The sequence below is a fragment of the Mobula hypostoma genome, chromosome 4, assembly GCF_963921235.1.
Source record: "Mobula hypostoma chromosome 4, sMobHyp1.1, whole genome shotgun sequence".
NCBI lineage: Eukaryota > Metazoa > Chordata > Chondrichthyes > Myliobatiformes > Myliobatidae > Mobula > Mobula hypostoma.
Window position 1 is genome coordinate 7,751,775 of NC_086100.1, and position 18,315 is coordinate 7,770,089.

The 18,315-nt window shown below is 45.2% G+C and overlaps 1 protein-coding gene across 1 annotated transcript in view; it reads right to left on the reverse strand.

Annotated features, from left to right (window-relative positions):
• The window catches only part of tnfsf10 (TNF superfamily member 10), a 56,684-nt gene that overhangs the window by 22,841 nt on the left and 15,528 nt on the right, over positions 1–18,315 (reverse strand). Inside the window, exons 2-4 of the mRNA XM_063045279.1 lie at positions 10,856–11,020; positions 5,011–5,056; positions 2,201–2,320 (exon numbers count right to left, since the gene is read on the reverse strand). Of these exons, the coding sequence (XP_062901349.1) occupies positions 2,201–2,320; positions 5,011–5,056; positions 10,856–11,020 (331 nt within the window). The remainder of the gene's footprint in view (positions 1–2,200; positions 2,321–5,010; positions 5,057–10,855; positions 11,021–18,315) is intronic.

Below are 18,315 nucleotides of genomic sequence, written 5' to 3' on the forward strand. Positions count from 1 at the left end.
GATTGCGGTCGGCATGGCAGGGAGAGTTTTTCTTCCTTCTCCCGTCTGCGTGAGATGTGGGATATTTGAGAAACTTTGAACTTTACTGGGCTCACGGACTTCTTCATCAAGTTATGGTATTGTTACACTGTTGTAACTATATGTTATAATTATGTGGTTTTGTCAGTTTTTTCAGTCTTGGTCTGTCCTGTGTTTTGTGATATCACACCGGAGGAAATAATGTATCATTTCTTAATGCATGCATTACTAAATGACAATAAAAGAGGACTACGTGTCCTCATAATCTAATAGCTAGTGGGAGCTTGCCACACTACCTCCCCCGGCTGGGACCAGAAAAGAGGAATACAACAGAATCTATGAAAATCTCCACACAAAGATGGACAAATAATAAATATGTAAGAAAGACAAACTGTGCAAACAAATCAATCAATCAATCTGAGAACATGAGTTGTACAGCCCTTGAAAGTTAAGTTATGGAATCGGCTCAGTGCTGAGGTGGGTGAAGTTATCCATACTGGCTCAGGAGCCTGATGGTTGAGGGGTAATAACCGTTCCTGAACCTGGTGGTGTGGGACCTGATGGTTGAGGGGTAATAATTGTTCCTGAACCCGGTGGTGTGGGACCTGATGGTTGAGGGGTAATAACTGTTCTTGAACCCGGTGGTGTGGGACCTGAGGCTTCTGTCCCTTCTTCCGATTGGCAGCAGTGAGAAGACAGCATGGCCTGGATGGTGGGGTCCTTGACGATGGATACTGCTTTCCTGTGGGAGTGCACTGTAAACACCTCAAACTACTTTCTAAAATGCTGTTTACGTTGTGAAACGTTTTTTGTTGCATGTCGCACCCTGACAAACAAAGCACAGAAAATTCCTAACAGATTCAGCTGCCACTTTATTAGATAGTTTATTAGCAGTTTTGGGTCCCTTATGTAAGAAAGGATGTACTGACACTGGACAGGTGCCAAAGGAGGTTCACAAAAATGGTTCAGGGATTGAAAGGCTTATCACACGAGGAGTGTTTGATGGCTCTATGTCTGTACTCACTGGAAATCAGAGGAACGAGGGAGGGTTCTCATTGAAACCTATTGACCGTGGAAAGCCTTGATAGAGTGACTGCAGAGTTTCCTATAGATGCCACCTGACCTGTTGAGATCTTCCAGAGTTCCACGACCAGAGGGCACAGCCTCAGAATAGAGGGACGTCCCTTTAGAACAGAGATGAGGATGAATTTCTTTCGTCAGAGAGTAGTGAATCCAAGGAATTCATTGCCACAGACAGCTGTGGTGGCCATGTCATTGGGCATACTTAAAGAAGAGTTTGAAAGATTCTTGATTAGCCAGGGTATCTGAAAATCCCAGGAGATCAGCAGTTTCTGAGATACTCAAACCACCCTGCCTGGCACTAACAATCATTCCACGATCAAAGTCACTCAGATCACATTTCTTCCCCATTCTGATGTTTGGTCTGAACAACTGAACCTCTTGACCATGTCTGCATAGTACTATGCATTGAGTTGTTGCCACATGATTGGCTGAATAGATTTTTTTTAGATTATGAGAACACTCAGTCCTCTTTTATTGTCATTTAGAAATGTATACATGCATTAGGATATGATACAATGTTTCTCCGGAGTGATATCACAGAGCAGGTGCACAGCTATACCTAATAGAGTGGCCACTGAGATTACAATGTTTCTTGTAGTTTATAGTTTATTTTGCCTTTCACGGTACTGCTGCCGCAAAACAACAAATTTTACGATATCTGTCAATGAAGGGTGCAAAGGAAGAGGGGTGAGTGCAGTTACTATTACAAAAGAGAAGGTGCTCAAAAAGCTGAAAGACCTGAAGGTACGTAAGTTACCCGGACCGGATGAACTGCACCCTAGGGTTCCGAAAGAGGTAGCGGTAGAGGTTTTGGAGGAATTAGTAACAATCTTTCAAGAATCATTGATCTCTGGCATGGTGCCAGAGGACCGGAAAATTGCATATGTCACTCCACTCTTTAGGAAAGGAGGGTAGCAGCAGAAAGGAAATTATAGACCAGTTAGCCAGACCTCAGTGGTTGGGAAAACAGGACAAGATAGGATATGTGCATTAACAGACAGGTGTATGACTGAATTTACATTGGAGGTCTCTCAGGTAGACAACCATATGACAGATCACCATCGTGACCAGTGTTGGTGCGACTGAGACCTGAGCTCACCTTCCAGGGAAATTGTCTTCATCCTGTGATTCCCTATGAGGTGAGCTGCGACTTTCTGTACAGGTGGCTGGGATCCAGATCCTGACTGCCTCAGGTATGGAAGGAACCGGGAGAGTTCACCTAGGCCGATCAAAGATCAAACAATAATCACACGTTAGCTCAGGGGTGTTGTCAGAGTCTTAAGCTCACTGCTTGTATGATAAGATGGACTCTTTACCTCACAATCTACCTCAGTATGAATACTGTACACATCTCATTAGAGCAATCAAAGACCCCATTCCCCCAGGACAATTGTCTCTTCTCCCGTCATGCAGAATATACAAAAGCGACACACACAAAATACTGGAGTTACTCAGCAGGTCAGGCAGCATCTATGGAAATGAATTAGCAGTTGTTTCGGGCTGAGATTCTTCTTCAGTAATGGAAAGGAAGGGGGAGGACGCCAGAATAAAAAGGTGGGGGGGAGGGGAATGAGGAGCTAGAAGGTGATAGCTGAAGACAAATGGGTAGGAAAGGTAAAGGCTGGAGAAGAAGGCATCTGGTAGGAGAGGAATATGGACCACGGGAGAAAGAAACGGAGGAGTGGACCCATAGGAAAGGATAGAAAGTTGAGAAGAGGTAAGGGACCAGAGTGGGGAATAGAGTAAGTGGAGAGGGGGAGGGGAATTTTCTTTTACTGGGAGGAGGAATCAATGTTCTTGCCATCAAGTTCTTGCTACCAATACCTGAAAGCACATACCACCAGGCTCAAGGACAGCTTCTATCTCACTGTTAGACAAGACTACCCAACGGTCCTCCAAATGGTATCTTGATCTCAAAAAAGAGATATTATGGTCTTGCATTTTATTGTCTGCCTGCACTGCACTCTCTCTGAAACTGTTAACACTTTAATCTGCATCGTGTTGTTTTCCCTTGAATGACCTCCATGCACTGTTTAAGGAACTGTATGAACAGTCTGCAAGACATTGTAACTGACTAATTGAGCGGATGTTTCGTTAGGCGGGCGAGTCTAGGACCAGAGGGCACAGATAGTAGAGTGATGTGGAGAGGATATGTCCTATGGTGGGGGAGTCTAGGACCAGAGGACACAGATAGAGTGGATGTGGAGAGGATATGTCCTATAGTGGGGGAGTCTAGGACCAGAGGACACACATAGAGTGGATGTGGAGAGGATATGTCCTATAGTGGGGGAGTCTAGGACCAGAGGACACAGGTAGAGTGGATGTGGAGAGCATGTTTCCTATAGTGGGGGAGTCTAGGACCAGAGGACACAGATAGAGTGGATGTGGAGAGGCTATGTCCTATAGTGGGGGAGTCTAGGACCAGAGGACACAGATAGAGTGATGTGGAGAGGATACATCCTGTAGTGGGGGAGTCTAGGACCAGAGGACACAAAATAGAGGAACGTCCATTTAGAACAGAGATAAGGAAGAATCTCTTTAGCCAGAGGGTGGTGAGTCTGTGGAATTCATCGCCACATACAGCTCTGAAGGTCAAGTCATGGGGTATATTTAAAGTGGAGCTTGACTGGTTCTTGATTTGTAAGGGTGTCAAGGGTTATGGAGAGACAGCAGGAAAATGGGGTTGAGAGAGATAATAAACCAGTCATGCTGGAATGGTGGAACAGACCCAATAGGCCAAATTCTGCTCCTATGTCTTATGGTCTTGTGAACTTATTGATCTCTTTTCTCTTCTTCCCCCTGACCCTTTCACCATCTGTCCCTCATCTTTTATCTCCAATTTCCCCAATTTCTCCCTGATCATAGCGTCACAATCAGTGTCACAGCTGAGTGTGGTAGAGTGGATGCTGTGCACATGAACTTTCCAAAGGCACCTGGTAAAGACCCACATGATAGACACCTTATCACAATTTATATCAACACACCATCGAAAGCATGCTATCTGGATTCATCAGAGCTTGGGACGGTAACTGCTCTGCCTGAGACCATGAGGAAACTGCAGAGAGCTGTGGACACAGCTCAGCACTTCACAGAAACCAAACTCCCCTCTACGGACTCTGTCTACACTTCCCACTGTCTCCATCAGCAAAGATCCCACTCATCCAGGACATTCTCTCTCACCTGCCAACTTGTACTTCTTTCCCTCCCCCCACTTCGTTGTTCTGGCTTCTGCCCCCATCCTTTCCAGTCCTGGTGAAGGGCCTCGGCCCAAAACGTAGACTGTTCATTCCCCTCCATAAATGCTGCCTGACATGCCAAGTTCCTCCAGCATCGGGAGTGTTACTCTGAATTTCAAAGTTCAAAGTAAATTTATTATCAAAGAACATTAACGTCACCATATTGAACCCTGAGATTCATTTCTGGCATCTGCATCTCGTGTTTATGAAAATACAAATATGTTACCATATATTATCTCGAGGCTCATTTTTTTTGCGGGCATTTACAAGCAAAAAGGAATACAATTCTATGACTAACTATACATAAACAAAGACTGACAAACAACCAAAGTGGAAAGCAAGACAAATTGTGTAAGTAAAATGATTCTTAGAACAAGTTGCGTCACTGCCTGCTATGGGAACTGTACCTCCCTTAATCACAGGACTGTGCAGAGAGTGGTGCGGACAGCCCAGCGCATCTGTAGTTGTGAACTTCCCATGATTCAGGACATTTACAAAGACAGGTGTGTAAAAAGGGCCCGAAGGATCATTGGGGACCCACGTCACCCCAACCACAAGCAGGTGAGCAGAAGAGGTAAGAAGCCAGAGTAGGAAACAATAGAAGACAGAAAGGGGGAAGAAACAAAATCCCAGAAGAAGAAATCGATGTTAATGAGAATTAGGGTGTGTTTACCTTTCACAATGAGAGACATGTCCTGTTCATACCGCTTCGCTATGGTCTGTAAAATATTTTTGAAGAAGTGTGAGTTTAAAAAATACTCCCATCCTCCCTCACCCCTGCATAACCTCACTCCTAAGTTGCCTAAAAAAAAAGGCCCTACCTATTTACCTAAGATTTTGGTCACTTGCTCTTACAGTGCTTCTCTCATGAGAATGGTTCTGGAAATGAAAGGGTTAATGTATGGGGTGCATTTGACAGCTCAGGGCCTTTATTCACTGGGGTTCAGAAGAACGAAGGAAATCTCATTGAAACCTGTCGAATATTGAAAGGCCTAGATAGAGTGGATGTGGAGAGAATGTTTCCTATAGTGGGGGAGTCTGGGACCAGAGGGCACAGATAGAGTGGATGTGGAGAGGATGTTTCCTATAGTGGGGGAGTCTGGGACCAGAGGGCACAGATAGAGTGGATGTGGAGAGGATGTTTCCTATAGTGGGGGAGTCTAGGACCAGAGGACACAGATAGAGTGGATGTGGAGAGGATGTTTCCTATAGTGGGGGAGTCTAGGACCAGAGGGCACAGATAGAGTGGATGTGGAGAGAATGTTTCCTATAGTGGGAGAGTCTAGGACCAGAGGGCACAGATAGAGTGGATGTGGAGAGAATGTTTCCTATAGTGGGAGAGTCTAGGACCAGAGGGCACAGATAGAGTGGATGTGGAGAGGATGTTTCCTATAGTGGGAGAGTCTAGGACCAGAGGGCACAGATAGAGTGGATGTGCAGAGGATGTTTCCTATAGTGGGAGAGTCTAGGACCAGAGGGCACAGATAGAGTGGATGTGCAGAGGATGTTTCCTATACTGGGGGAGTCTAGGACCAGAGGGCACAGATAGAGTGGATGTGGAGAGGATGTTTCCTATAGTGGGAGAGTCTAGGACCAGAGGGCACAGATAGAGTGGATGTGCAGAGGATGTTTCCTATAGTGGGAGAGTCTAGGACCAGAGGGCACAGATAGAGTGGATGTGCAGAGGATGTTTCCTATAGTGGGGGAGTCTGGGACCAGAGGGCACAGATAGAGTGGATGTGGAGAGGATGTTTCCTATAGTGGGGGAGTCTAGGACCAGAGGACACAGATAGAGTGGATGTGGAGAGGATGTTTCCTATAGTGGGGGAGTCTAGGACCAGAGGACACAGATAGAGTGGATGTGGAGAGGATGTTTCCTATAGTGGGAGAGTCTAGGACCAGAGGGCACAGATAGAGTGGATGTGGAGAGAATGTTTCCTATAGTGGGAGAGTCTAGGACCAGAGGGCACAGATAGAGTGGATGTGCAGAGGATGTTTCCTATAGTGGGAGAGTCTAGGACCAGAGGGCACAGATAGAGTGGATGTGGAGAGGATGTTTCCTATAGTGGGGGAGTCTGGGACCAGAGGGCACAGATAGAGTGGATGTGGAGAGGATGTTTCCTATAGTGGGGGAGTCTAGGACCAGAGGGCACAGATAGAGTGGATGTGGAGAGGATGTTTCCTATAGTGGGGGAGTCTAGGACCAGAGGACACAGATAGAGTGGATGTGGAGAGGATGTTTCCTATAGTGGGGGAGTCTAGGACCAGAGGGCACAGATAGAGTGGATGTGGGGAGGATGTTTCCTATAGTGGGGGAGTCTGGGACCAGAGGGCACAGATAGAGTGGATGTGCAGAGGATGTTTCCTATAGTGGGAGAGTCTAGGACCAGAGGGCACAGACTCAGAACAGAGGAACATCCATTTAGAACAGAGATGAGCAGAAATTTCTTTTGTCAGATGTTGGTGGATCTGTGGAATTCATTGTCACAGACGGCTGTGGAGACCAAGTCATTGGGTATATTTAAAGTGGTTGATAGGTTATTGATTTATAAGGGTGTTATAGAATGCTGGAGCAAACTCGATGGGCCGAATGGAAGCTTGCAGCAGGATGTGGAGTGGCTGGAAGTTAATATAGACAAGTGTGAGGTGTTGCTCTTTGGGCAGATAAACCAAGGTAGGACTTACACAGAGATCTGAGGAGTGAGATAGAACAGAGGGATCTGGGAATACAGGTCCATAATTCCTTGAATGTGACATCACTGGTAGATGGGGTCATAAAGAGAGCTTATGGCACATTGGACTTTTTAAATCAAAGTACTGATGCAGGAAATGGGATGTTATATTGAAATTATATAAGATGTTGATGAGGCCTAATTTGGACCATTGTGTACAGTTTTGACTACCTACCTACAGGAAAGATATCAATAAGATTGAAAGAGTACAGAGAAAACTTACAAGGACGTTGCTGGGATCTGGGGACCTGAGTTATAAGGGAAGGTTGAATAGGTTAGAAGTTTATTCTCTGGAGCACAGGGAAATGAGGGCAGACCTGATAGAGGTAAACCAAATTATGAGGGGGATAGATACAGTAAACACAAGCAAGCTTTTTCCACTGACATTCGGTGAGGCTACAACTAGAGGTCATGGGTTAAGGGTGAAGGGTGAAATGTTTAAGGGGAACCTGAGGAAGAACCTCTGTACTCAGAGTGTGGTGAGAGCACAGATCGAGCTGCCAGTGGAAACTGGTTCAATTTCAACATTTATGAGTAAGTTGGATAGGTACATGGATGGGAGGGGTATGGAGGGATATGGTCCAAGTGCAGGCCAATGGGGCGAGGCCGATTAACAGCTCAGCACAGACTAGATGGGCCAAAAGGTCTGTTTCTGCACTCTAGTGCTCAACGACTACATACAGATGTCTGGAGGCATGTATAGGATGGGCCAAATATCACCATGGACAACTGGAGATCTAAAACAAAAACAGAAAATGCCAGAAATATTTTCTGTGGGAAGTAAAACAAATTCAACAACACGGGAGTCAAAGAACCTTTGTCAGTTCTGATTTGTCATCACCTGACTAAGGCTCTTCAACCTGAAGGGATAATTTTAACTCTTTTTCACTTGTTCAGACCTGCTGAGCAGTTCAGGCATTGCTTGTATTCATTTCAGCACAGATGTGGACTTGATCAATGATCAGCATAATTCGCCATAAACCCTCAGTGGCCATTTCATTATGTACCTCTGGTACCTAATAAAGCGGTCACTGTGTGTGTGTTCATGGTCTCCTGCTGCTGTCGTTCATCCACTTCAAGGTTCAACGTGTTGTGTGTTCAGATTCGATGTGTTGCTGTTCTGCACACCACTGTTGTAACGTGTGGTTACTTGAGTTACTGTCACCTTCCTGTCAGCTTGAACCAGTCTGGCCATTCTCCTCTGACCTCTCTCATTAACAAGGTGTTTTCACCCACAGAACTGACACTCACTGGATGTCTTTTTTTGTTTTTTGCTGCATTCTCTGTAAACTCTAGAGACTGTTGTGCGTTAAAATCCCAGGAGATCAGCAGTTTCTGAGATACTCAAATCTCCCCATCTGGCACCAACAATCATTCCACAGTCAAAGTCACCTAGATCACATTTCTTCCCCGTTCTGATGTTTGGTCTGAATGACAACTGAACCTCTTGACCATGTCTGCGTGCTTTTATGCATTGAGTTGCTAATTAGATATTTACTTTAATGAGCAGGTGTACAGGTGTACCTAATAAAATGGCCACTGAGTGTATTAGGAAGTTACTGTGGTGTGTTAAGATATAAAACATAGGATTAGGCCATCCAGCCAATGAATCTGCTCAACCAATCACAGCTGCTTTTTCATAAATCAACCCCCATTTTTGCACCCTCTCCCTGTTATCCTTAAACCACCCCCCACACCCAGTCAAGATCTTACTAGTCTCTGATTTAAATATACCAGTTGTTTGATCTCCAGAACCTTCGCTGGCGATGAATTCTACTGATTCACCCCTCCCTGGCGAGGAAATTCCCCTCCATCTCAATTTTGAAAGGACGTCACTTTATTCTGAGGCTGTGCCCACAGATCCCATGTCCACTCTATCGAGGCCTTTCAGAATCAGGAAGGTTCGAATCAGATCACCCCTTATTTATTCTGAACTCTACTGAGTTGGCACAACATATAACAACAGACAACAACGTTCAACAATTATAAAGAATAGCAAATATATTTAGAGATTAAAGTACAGAATAAAATCTGCATAAATACATAAATACCAGCATGTATTCACAATGTAATAAAAAGTGGCTTAAAGTAACACACACAAAATGCTGGAGAAACTCAGCAGGTCAGGCAGCATCTATGGATGGGGCCAAGATGTGTCCACTCTCTGGGTGGAGGAGCCACACCTTATTTTCCTCCTGGGTATCCTCCAACCAGACGGCAGGAACATCAATTTCTCCTCCCAGTAAAAGAACTTCCCTCCCCTCGCCCTTCTATTGCCCAATCTGGCCACTTACCTCTTCTCCACCTGTCTATCTCCCCCTGGCTTCCCCCATCCCTTCCTTTCTCCAATGGTCCACTCTCCTCTCCTACCAGGCTCCTTCCTCTCCAGCCCTTGACCTTGAACATCCCCACCCACCTGGCTTCACCTATCATCTTCTAGATGTCCTCCTTCGTCTCCTCTCACCCTTTTATTCTGGCATCACCCCCCCCCCCACACACTTCCTTTCCAGCCCTGTTACATAGAAACATAGAAAATAGGTGCAGGAGTAGGCCATTCGGCCCTTTGAGCCTGCACCGCCATTCAGTATGATCATGGCTGATCATCCAACTCAGAACCCTGTACCAGCCTTCCCTCCATACCCCCTGATCCCTTTAGCCACAAGGGCCATATCTAACTCCCTCTTAAATATAGCCAATGAACCGGCCTCAACTGTTTCCTGTGGCAGAGAATTCCGCAGATTCACCACTCCCTGTGTGAAGAAGTTTTTCCTCATTTCGGTCCTAAAAGGCTTCCCCTTTATCCTCAAACTGTGACCCCTCGTTCTGGACTTCCCCAACATCGAGAACAATCTTCCTGCATCTAGCCTGTCCAATCCCTTTAGGATTTTATATGTTTCAATAAGATCCCCCCCTCAATATTCTAAATTCCAACGAGTATAAGCCTAGTTCATCCAGTCTTTCATCATATGAAAGTCCTGCCATCCCAGGAATCAATCTGGTGAACCTTCTTTGTACTCCCTCTATGGCAAGGATGTCTTTCCTCAGATTAGGGGACCAAAACTGCACACAATACTCCAGGCAACTGCAGTAGTACCTCCCTGCTCCTGTACTCGAATTCTCTCGCTATAAATGCCAGCATACCATTCGCCTTTTTCACCGCCTGCTGTACCTGATGCCCACTTTCAATGACTGGTGTATAATGACACCCAGGTCTTGTTGCACCTCCCCTTTTCCTAATCAGCCACCATTCAGATAATAATCTATTTTCCTGTTGAAGTGTCTCAACCCAAAGTATCAACTGCTTCGTCAGTTCTATAGGTGCTGCTTGACCTGCTGAGTTCCTCCAGCATTTTGTGTGTGTTGCTTGGATTTCCAGCATCTGCAGAGCCTCTTGTGTTAGTCGTTGAAAGTCTTTTCTGTGCAGACCTACGACAGGTGTAATAGAAAGAGAGGGTAAGGGGGAGGGGGAGGCTAACTAGAATGGTTGATCAGATTAACTGCCTGGGGGAAGAAACTTTTAAAGCGGCATGAAGTTTTTGTTCTAACAACCCGATGGTGCTTTCCAGAAGGGAGATTTTAGAAAAGTTTTTAGAAAGTCCCCGCTCACCTGCCCATGGGATGCACCAGATCCCATGGATACTCCTTGAAGTAGAGCACGAGTTACCGTCAGAGTGGCAGGGCTGAGAAAATCTCTCTCTCTATATATATATGTGTGTGTGTGTGTGTGTATATATACACACACACATACGGAGCCTGCCAGAGCGAGAGGATGAAGGGGCAACCTACTTCTTGGATCAGTTGTTGGACCTGCCCACGGAATCTCCAGCACTGATCTTCGCCCATCCTCCCTTGCTCACTGTAGAGATCTTCATCCTCCGTGGAGTCAGGAGGCGGATTCAGGGTGTCCGCCGTCAGGCAGCTCATGCTGTTCTTGGAGAAGATTTCCTCAATCTAGAAACAAGAGCAGAAGGCACCAGATCAAACTCAGAACTCAGTAACATTACAACAGCGGAAGTTGCACTCATTGTGTATCAGATACAGGAACAGTATTAGGCCGTTTGGCCCATTGAGTTTTTTCCACCATTCCATCATGGTCTCTCAACGCCATTCTACTGTATTAACCCTCTCAATGCCATTCCACTGTATTAACCGTCTCAACGCCATTCTACTGCCTTCTCCCAATAACCATAACATCATAAGATATAGGAGCAGAAGTAGGCCATTCGGCCTGTCGAGTCTGCTCCACCATTCAATCATGGGCTGATCCAATTCTTCCAGTCATCCCCACTCCCCTGCCTTCTCCCCATACCCTTCGATGCCTGGATGAGGAAGTGGAAGGATGGGTTAGTAAATTTGCTGATGACACAAAGGTTGGGGGTGTTGTGGATAGTGTGGAGGGCTGTCAGAGGTTTCAGTGGGACATCGATAGGATGTAAAACTGGGCTGAGAAGTGGCAGATGGAGTTCAACCCAGATAAGTGTGAGGTGGTTCATTCTGGTAGGTCAAATATGATGGCAGAATAAAGTATTAATGGTAAGACTCTTGGCAGTGTGGAGGATCAGAGGGATCTTGGAGTCTGAGTCCAGAGGACAACTCAAAGTTGCTGTGGTTGATTCTGTGGTTAAGAAGGTAAACGGTTCATTGGCCTTCATTAACTGCAGGATTGAGTTCAAGAGCCGAGAGGTAATGTTGCAGCTATATAGGACCCTGGTCAGACCCCACTTGGACTACTGTGCTCAGTTCTGGTCACCTCACTATAGGAAGGACGTGGAAACCATAGAAAGGGTGCAGAGGAGATTTACAAGGATGTTGCCTGGATTGGGGAGCATGCCTTACGAGAATAGGTTGAGTGAACTCGGCCTTTTCTCCTTGGAGTGACGGAGGATGAGAGGTGACCTGATAGTGGTGTATAAGATGATGAGAGGCATTGATCGTGTGGATAGTCAGAAGCTTTTTCCCAGGGCTGAAATGGTCGCCACAAGAGGGCACAGGTTTAAGATGCTTGGAAGTAGGTGCAGAGGAGATGACAAAGGTAAGTTTTTTTTAACGCAGAGAGTGGTGAGTGCGTGGAATGGGCTGCCAGTGATGGTGGTGGAGGTGGATACGATAGGATCTTTTAAGAGACTCCTGGAAAGATACATGAAGCTTAGAAAAATAGAAGGTTATGGGTAACCCTAGGTAATTTTTAAAATAAGTAAATGTTTGGCACAGCAATGTGAGCCAAAAGGCCTGTATTGTGCTGTAGTTTTTCTATGTTTCTATATTTCTATGCCCTGGCTAATCAAGAACCTATCTATCTCTGCCTTTAATACACCCAATGACTTGGCCCCCACAGCTGCTTGTGGCAACAATTCTCTGCATCTCTGTTCTAAATGGACGTCCTTCAATCCTGAAGTTGTGCCCTCTTGTCCCAGACTCCCCTACCGTGGGAAATAACTTTGCCATATCTAATCTGTTCAGGCCTTTTAACATTTGGAATGTTTCTATGAGATCCCCCCTCATTCTCCTGAACTCCAGGGAATACAGCCCAAGAGCTGCCAGACGTTCCTCATACGGTAACCCTTTCATTCCTGGAATCATCCTCATGAATCTTCTCTGAACTCTCTCCAATGTCAAGACCCTATCAATCTCTACCTTAAATATACCCAAAGAGTTCACCTTTACAGCCACAGGTGGCAGTGATTTTGACAGGTTCACCACCCTCTGCCTAAAGAAATTGTTTCTCATGTCTGTTCTCAATGGGCCCCCTTTTATTCTGAGGCTGTGCTTTTCGTCCTGAACTCTCCCATTACCTCCCCACCCTCCCCACATTGACTCTGTCTAGGCCTTTCAATATTCAATAGGTTTCAATGAGATCCCTCCTCATTCTTCTGAACTCCAGAGAGTACAGGCCCAGACCCATCAAACGCTCCTCAAACATTAACCCTTTCATGCCCAGGATCATTCTCAGGATTCTCCTCTGCACCCTCTCAAAGTTCAAAGTAAATTTATTATCAAAATATGTATACATTATACAACCTTAAGGTTTGTCTCCATTCAGGCAGCCCATTCAGAACAGAAATGCGAAGACATTTTTTTAGTTAGAGGGTGGTGAATCTATGGAATTTGTTGCCACGGGCGGCAGTAGAGGCCAACTCATTGGGTGTATTTAAGGCAGAGATTGATAGGTATCTGAGTAGCCAGGGCATCAAAGGTTATGGTGAGAAGGCAGGGGAGTGGGACTAAATGGGAGAATGGATCAACTCAGGATAAAATGGCGGAGCAGACTCGATGGGCCGAATGGCTGACTTCTGCTCCTTTGTCTTATGGTCTAAAACAAAGAAACCCAATAGAACCAATTTTTTTTAAAAATTATCAATCCCCCAATTGGCAGAGAGAAAAGAAATAGTGCAAACATTAGAAGTAAGCAAATAGCATTCAGTTTTGTGAAAGACACAGTAGGTGACAGCCTCACTTCATTGCAGAGCCAATTAAATGTTGTGAGACCAAAGACACACAAAGCCAGGCATCACTGCAGCTGGAGCAGGCCACAGTCCTAGTTCACGCAGAGGTGAGGAAACATCACAGAAGAACAGGCAGAATCAGCTGTCACCTCGCCTCCAATCTCAACCCCCTGGCCTTTTCAATCTGCCCCAGTACGTAAATCGTCCAAATATCAGGTTGTTCCTCGCTCTCAACCACTCCGGAGCCTGGACCCTGCTGTCACGATTTGGCCCGTACCCAAATTGTCCAAATCGGCTGGACGCTTAAATTGTTCAGATGTTGGGACTCTCCTTGACTGCCTCCTTCATGCCGCACCCTCCCCTCCACCTCCGCTCACCTAGCCTCACCTCTGCACGCCTCCCCATTGTCTGCTCAGCTGAGTGAAGCTGGTCCGGGAGGCTGGTGGCTGCACACCACAGCCACGGAGCCAGTTCAGTGCTGAGGTGAGTGAAGCTGGTCCGGAAGACTGGTGGCCACAGGGCAACAGCTGCTCCTGAACCTGGCAGAGAGCAATCCAAGACAATGCAAGTAAAGGAGCCGACCGCGGGTTTGTCTTCCGCTACCAGGCCTCGATGCAGTGTCGATCCCCGGCGATGGCCACCCCAGCAGTATTTGTACTTAAGAGACTAGTTCTCCAAATCCCCCAGGAAGTCACAAAAGTGTCCGATTGTTTAGTCGGCTGAAAAGTACTTCCTTAAAAGGGAAATTACAGGCCGGAGACTGGAACAATACCAGTTTGGAAGAAGTATATCTAGAAAAAGAAAAGCATCTTGTAGTTTAGTGAGCTGTCTGCAACACATTTTCGTGGATTGCTTCCGCCATCTGGTCTGCTGCCTCTCCAAAGCTTCTACATCCTTCCTTTTAATGAGGCAACCAGGAGCGAGCACAATATTCCCAGTGTGGTGTAACCACGGTTTCACAAAGCTGTGACATTAGCTCCTAGCTCTTGATCTCAATTTTCTGACTAATGAAGGCCAACACAACAAACACCTCCTCACCCACCCTTTCAATGTGCATGGCAACTCTTGAGGGTCTACGAACGTGGACACCTAGATCCCTCTATTCCTCCACACTGATAAGAGTCCCGCCACTAATCCTGTGATCTGCCTTCATTTGACCTTCCAAAGTGAATCGTTTCACACATGTCAAGAAATTTGTTGTTTATGGCAGTAGAACACTGCAATACATAAAAAATGCTACAAGTTACAATAAGGAATACAAACAACAAATAAGGAGCACAAAAACAGTAAAATGGAGATTTTGTTGTTTTGCGGAGGAGTGCAGTACTGTGTACACGCAGTCGGTAATCTTCCGCTTATGGCCAAGGTCATCTTTTGTAGACCTTGGGTCAACTTGAACCTTTGGAATTCAAATTCAGATTCATTGTTATTCAACTGTACACAAGTATACCGCCAAGCCAGAAACTTGTTCCCAGGGCAGAAATGGCTAACTCCAGAGCGGAAAACTCTAAGGTGATAGGAGGAAAGTACAAGGGCTAGGCTTTTTGCACAGAAAGTGGTGAGGGTGTGCAACACCCTGGCAGAGGTGGTGATAGAGACAGATATATTAGGGTGACTTGAGAGACTCTTAAATGATAGATGATAGAAAAATGGAGGCATGTGTGGGAGGGAAGGGTGAGATTGATCTTGGAGGAGGTTAAGAGGTCAGCACAATATTGTGGGCTGAAGGACCGGTACTGTACTACGTTGGGTGAGAAAATGCAGAATAGTGTTACAATTATGGAGAGAGTGCAGTGCAGGAAGAGAGATAAGGTCCATGACAAAGTAGAATGAGAGATGAAGAGTTCCTTTTTACTGCAGAGGACTACCGTACACTACTGATAACAGCTGCCCTTCAGCTTCATGGCGCATGTTCTCAAGCCAGTGATGTTTTGGGCTGAGACCCTTCATCAGAGCTGGAAAGGAAAGGGGCAGAAGCCAGCATAAGAGAATAAGGAACTGTCCTTGATCATATATATATATATAAAATCTTCTCTAGAGGCACCACCTCCCTCCATAGACGTAATGCCTAGAGTTACACGTAAGACCATAAGGCTTAGGAACAGATATAGAATGTGTAAGGAAGGCTTAAGGCCTGGAGATACAAGCAGCACATTCTATGGTACACCCAATTCCAGACACTCTATTCCAGAGATTGTGTGAGATGAAGATTATGGTAAACTTTATATTCTAATTCCAAGTTCAAGATTTAAGTTCCTGAAGATCTAGTCTGGGCCCAAAATATTGGGAAATGTATGATAATGCATTTTGGTAAAAGGAGCAATATTATGGACTATTACCTAATTGGGGAGAAGGTTCAAACATCAGAGGTACAGAGGGATTTAGGAGTCCTCATGCACAACTTCCGAAAGGTTAATTGACAGGTTGAGACATTGAAATGAATGCCAACATTGAATGCAATATTAGCATTCATTTCAAGGGGAATAAAATATAAAAGCAAGGAGAGAATACTGAGGCTTTATTGGACACTAATCAGGCCATACTTGGAATATCATCAACAGTTTTGGGCTCCATATCTCAGAAAGGATGTATTGTCATTGGAGAGAGTCCAGAGGAGGTTCACGAAGATGATTCCAGGCATGAAGGGTTTAATTTATGAGGAGCATTTGGCAGCTTTGGGCCTGTACTCACTGGAATTTAGAAGATTGTGGGGGGATGTCATTGAAACCTACCAAATGTTGAAAGGATTAGATAGGGTGGACGTGGAGAGGATGTTTCCTATGGTGAGAGTATCCAGAAGTAGAGGGCACAGCCTTAAAGTTGAGGGGCAACCTTTTAGAGTTAATGAGGATTTTTTTTTGGATCTGCGGAATACTTTGCCACTGACTGCAGTGCAGACCTAGTCTGTGGGTATATTTAAGGCGGAAGTTGATAGTTTCCTGATCGGTCAGGGCATCAAAGAATATGGCGAGAAGGGAGGTGTATGGGGTTGAGTGGGATCCGGGATCAGCCATGATGGAATGGTGCAGCAGACTCGATGGGCTGAATGGCCTAACTCTGCTCCTATGTCTTATGGTCTTATAATGATGCAATTACACAGAAGACATGGCAGCAGACATATTTCATGAGGAGTTTGAGGATACTTGGTTTACCACTAAAGGTACTGACAAATTTCTACTGATGTACCATGGAGAGTATTGATATGGAGGGGCCATTCCACAGGATCAGGAATAGCCGCAGGAAGTTTCAAACTCAGACAGCTGGATATCTTCAAAAGACGATGCCTCAAAAAGGCAGCATCCATCATTACGGACCCCCATCACCCAGGACATGCCCTATTCTTGTTGCTACCATCAAGGAAGAGATTCAGGAGCCTAAACAACCACACTCAACATTTCAGGAACAGTTTCTTCCCCTCCACAATCAGATTTCTGAACGGTCAATGAGCCCATGTACACTATCTCACTATTTTCTGCTCTTTTGGCACTAGTTATTTAATTTTATATATATTTATATATTTTTATATATACTGTATATACAGTGCCTATAACATGTATTCACCCCCAGAGAAGTTTTCATGTTTTATTGTTTTACAACATTGAATCACAGTGTATTTAATTTAGCTTTTTGGCACTGATCAACAGAAAAGACTCCTGTGTCAAAGTGAAAACAGATCTCTACAAAGTGATCTAAATTAATTACAAATATAAAACACAAAATAATTGATTGCACAAGTATTCATCCCTTTTAATACGACACACCAAATCTTCGCTGGTGCAGCCAAGTGGTTTTAGAAGTCACATAATTAGTCAAACGGATATCACCTGTGTGCAGTCACGGTGTTTCAATTGATTGTAGTAAAAATACACCTGTATCTGGAAGGCCCAGCTGCTGGTGAGTCAGTATCCTGGCAAAAACTACACCATGAAGACAAAAGAGCACTCCAAGCATCTCCACAAAAAGGTTAAAGCAAAAGTCAAGAGATGGAAACAAGAAAATTTTCAAATCCCTAAATATCCTTTGGCGTACAGTTACGCCAATCATCAAGAAATGGAAAGAATATGGCAGAGCTGTAAATCTGCCTAGAGCAGGCTGTCTTCAAAAACTGAGTGACTGTGCAAGAAGGGGATGAGTGACGGAGGCCACCAAGAGACCTATGACAACTCTGGAAGAGTTACAAGCTTCAGTGGCTGATGTGGGAGAGACCGTGCATACAACCGTTTCCCGGGTGCTTCACCAGTCACAGCTTTATGGGAGAGTGCCAGAGGGCATGTGGGAGACTCTGAAGTCAGCTGGAAGAAGGTTCTATGGGCTGATGGAAACAAAATTGAGCTTTTTGACCATCAGACTAAATGCTATGTTTGGCGTGAGCCAAACACCACACATCATCAGAAACACACCAACCCATCATGGTGGCTGCATCATGCTGTGGGGATGCTTCACTGCAGCAGGCCCTGGAAGGCTTGTGAAGGCAGAGGATAAAATGAATGCAGCAAAACATGGGGAAATCCTGGAGGAAAATATGAAAACTTTCAGGAGGGTGGTGAATACTTTTTTTTATATAAGCACTGCAACTTTGCTGTAGTAATTTATTAATGCAATGCACTGCTGCTGCCAAACAACACATTTCACGACATATGCCGGGATATTAAACCTGATTCTGATTCTACAGTTCAACTTTATTGCCATACAACCATGCACATGTATACCACCAAACAAAACAACATTCCTCCAGACCTAGGTGCACAGCACAGTACATATAACTCACACACACACAACACATAAAGTAATGTTACCACAAAT